This window comes from Mus caroli, chromosome 19 (assembly GCF_900094665.2).
Source record: "Mus caroli chromosome 19, CAROLI_EIJ_v1.1, whole genome shotgun sequence".
Lineage (NCBI taxonomy): Eukaryota > Metazoa > Chordata > Mammalia > Rodentia > Muridae > Mus > Mus caroli.
The window spans coordinates 6,096,908-6,100,448 of NC_034588.1; the positions used below are offsets into that span (position 1 = coordinate 6,096,908).

General features: G+C 47.4%; 1 protein-coding gene across 1 annotated transcript in view; it reads left to right on the forward strand.

Annotated features, from left to right (window-relative positions):
* The first annotated feature begins 2,580 nt into the window (after positions 1–2,580).
* Positions 2,581–3,541, forward strand: part of Ints5 (integrator complex subunit 5) — a 4,957-nt gene continuing 3,996 nt past the window's right edge. Inside the window, exon 1 of the mRNA XM_021151524.1 lies at positions 2,581–2,742. Within this exon, the coding sequence (XP_021007183.1) occupies positions 2,663–2,742 (80 nt within the window). The 5' untranslated portion in view covers positions 2,581–2,662. The remainder of the gene's footprint in view (positions 2,743–3,541) is intronic.

A 3,541-nucleotide genomic window follows, 5' to 3' on the forward strand; every position in this document is an offset into this window, starting at 1 on the left:
AGTGGAAGCCCCCTCCAAGTCAACCAGGACTAGTCAGCCACAGCCCAAGCAACAAAAGAAGATAAAAGCTCCCCAGGACGTAACTATGGAGGATCTTGAAGATAAGAGCTGAAGTCCCTACCTCTTCTACCAGAAGATGTTCAACAGAACCTAGAAGGATTTGGAGGAACTTTGGAAAAAACAGTAGCATATTTCACTTTCCTAGACACCCCTTCTACAATGGACCCTTGACCTCCCCTGGAGGTGTATATTGGGAAGGAAAAGGACACAGAGAAAGACTGGAGGGCCATCTCTAGCAGTTAACTCCTTTTGTAATAAAGCTTTAGTGTGTTCACCATGTGTGATGAAGTGCAGCAGGGATGAGTCATATAGAAAGGCCTTTGAGTGTGGGTGGAGACACTTCAGAAGCAGGACACATTGTGCAACAAAGGCAACAAGAAACTACATAGTGAAGGCGTGGTGGCGTATGCCTTTAATCCCAACATTTGCGAGGCAGAGAGGCAGGCAGATCTATGTTCAAGGCCTGTTGTTCCTCACATTGAGTTCCAGGACTTTATAAGACCCTATCTTCTTTTTCTTTTTTTAGTTTTTGGTTTTTAGAGACAGGGTTTCTCTGTGTAGTCCTGGCTGTCCTGGAACTCACTCTGTAGACCAGGCTGGCCAAATCTGCCTGCCTCTGTCTCCCAAGCGCTGGGATTAAAGGTGTGCGCCAACACTGCCCAGCTATAAGACCCTATCTCAAAATTAAACTAGGTACCTTCTTCAGTCCTCCCCGCACCATCTTTCTAAACACTTCCAATTTTGCATTTCTGGAAAATAAAGATGATTAAGGATGGTAGATAGGTAAGGATCTGATCATAGTCAACACTATATTTAGGATTAGAGTTAAGTAAGGAACACTTTTTTTTTTTTTTTTTGTCTTTAGGGATTCAAACCCAGGGTACCTGCATTCTAGGCAACCCTGTGCCATCTACATCTCTCATGTATTCATGTATTTCCCAATCAGCACTCGGTGAGATGTCAGATCTAAGGACTTTGTTTTGTTTTCGAGATTTTCCTTTTATAGGCCAGGCTTGGTTTGATCACATGATCCTTCTGCTTATGCCTCCATGGTGCTGGGATGATGGGTATAAGACATGTCCAGCCCCGTTTCCTAACTTACCATTGCAAACATCTAAATAGATAGAGGGAGGCTAGTGATGTAACTCAGGGGTAAGGGTGCTTACCCAGGCTCAACAATCTTGAGTTCCATCCCTGTTACCCACATAGTGGAAGGAGAGCTGACTCTCTACTGTTGTCCTCTGGCTTCCACACTTGAATTGTGGCAAGCACGTGTCCCCATACACACAGTAAATTTCAAAACAAAACGGAATTAGACGTGGTCTTGCCACATTTAAGTTTTCATTCCTTCTCAACTAAATATCCATAACTGACAACCTTGTGGTTTTGAGTCCTTTGCTCAACGTGTGTGTACACTATATTTGTTGGGCATGCCTGGAGTCTTCAGAGGCCAGAAGAGGCTGTTGGATCCCCTGGAATCAAAGTTATAGATATTTGGAAACTGCCACGTAGGTGCTGGAAACTGAGCCTGAGCATTTTGAAAGAGCACAAAGTGTTCCTAACCCCTGAATTGTCTCTCCATCCTCATTGACAATTTTTTATTTTATTTTATTTTACTTTATTTATTTTTGAGACGGGAAATCTCTGTAGCCTTGGCTGCCCTGGGACACCCTCTATAAAACAGGCTGGCCTTAAACTTATCGAGATCCACCTACCCCTGTCTCAAATGCTGTGATTGAATGTGTACAATACCACTGGCCTTAAACTTTTCTTTTTAGATTCATCTTATGGATATGAATATTTTGCCTGCATGGATGCATGTGTATCATATGCCCATGGAGACCAGAATCAGAAACCCTGGAATTGGAATTACAGTTTGTGAACTAGCTGCCATATGGGTACTGGGAATTGAACCCTAGTCCTCTGCAAGAATAGCAGTTAAATGCTCTTAACTGCTGAGCCATCTCTCCATCTCCAGACTACTTCTTTATAAATGTCACACAACTCACAACCACCAGTAACTCCAGCTCCAGGAGGTCTGATGACCTCTTCTAGACTGAGAACAACTTATATACATATCATTTAGAAATAATAAAAAAACATGTTGACCTTCCTTCCTTCCTTCCTTCCTTCCTTCCTTCCTTCCTTCCTTCCTTCCTTCCTTTTTTGTTTTTTTCGAGGCAGGGTTATCTGTGTAGCCCCGGCTGACCTGGAACTCATTCTGTAGACCAGGATGGCCTCGAACTTCAGAAATCTGCCTGCCTCTGCCTCCCAAGTGCTGAGATTAAAGGCGTGCGCCACTACTGCCCGGCACGTTTATACTTTTAACATCAGATTATTAGATTGCAATGTAGATGAAAGTCCCAGAAGCTTTCCTATGCCTACGAGGCCCCTGGGGGGTGGGTGTGAAGGTTGTGCTGAGAGCAAGTCTATTACCGGCTGTGACCGATGCGACACGGAACCAAAGTACTAGGGCTCCAGACTTAGCCGGACGGATTTTCCTGAGAGGCGGGGTCGCTAGTTTCTGTCGCGTTTCCAGTCAGCACGCATGCGTCGCCTGTGCTTCGCGGCTCCCGCCTCAGGCTCCGGGTAGGGCTCCGGGATGTCCGCGTTGTGCGACCCTCCCGGGGCCCCAGGGCCACCCGGGCCTGCCCCCGCCACCCACGGTCCCGCGCCTCTCAGGTAGTCAGAGCCCCTGGTATCTCCCCTCATCGCGCCGCCCCGCCAGCCTTCTCCTCAGAAAGCTGGATCTTACCTTGAGAACCCGCGTCAGGATTCTCAGAGATTCTGGTCGCGTCTTCCCGGAACTCAGGGACCGCCTCACTAAAAACTCTGGGCTGCAATACCTGCCCTGCTCGTAGTTCTGTCTCTCCCGAGACCTCAGTGCCTTCTTCGGCCGGCCGTGCTTTGCCAGCAGTTGGAGACATCAGCGCTCCTGAGAACCCAGCCTCCTTCCCCCTTTTACATGAGAGTTTCTGGGGAGCCAAGGCTCGCAGCCGCAATATTTGTTCTAGTCTTTCCTTTGCACACGTCCCTCGTTTTGAGGTGCCTTTATTTTTGATCAGAGGGAGGGTACAGAACCTTATCTGCCCAGAGAATGCGGTTGTGTTTGACAGAACAGAGAGTAGTAAGAGGGAAGGGGTTTTACTTTCACAACATCGCCTTCTGAGACTCTTAAGACAGCTTATATATTTGGGAAGGGGGCGAATTGAAAGGCTTATATTCTGTGCCCCGGGGGACCCCCACACCCCCATTCTCTGCACACTGAAGGCGTTTAATTCAGTGGGTGCGTGATTAGAATTCTCTCTTTTTATCTCCCTCCATTCCTTCCCCTCTCTCTCTCTCTCTCTCTCTCTCTCTCTCTCTCTTTTTTTTTTCTTCCGGAGACAAGGTTTCTCTGTGTAGCCCTGGCTGTCCTGGATCTCACTTTGTAGACCAGGCTGGCCTCGAACTCAGAAATCTGCCTGCCTCTGCCTCCCGA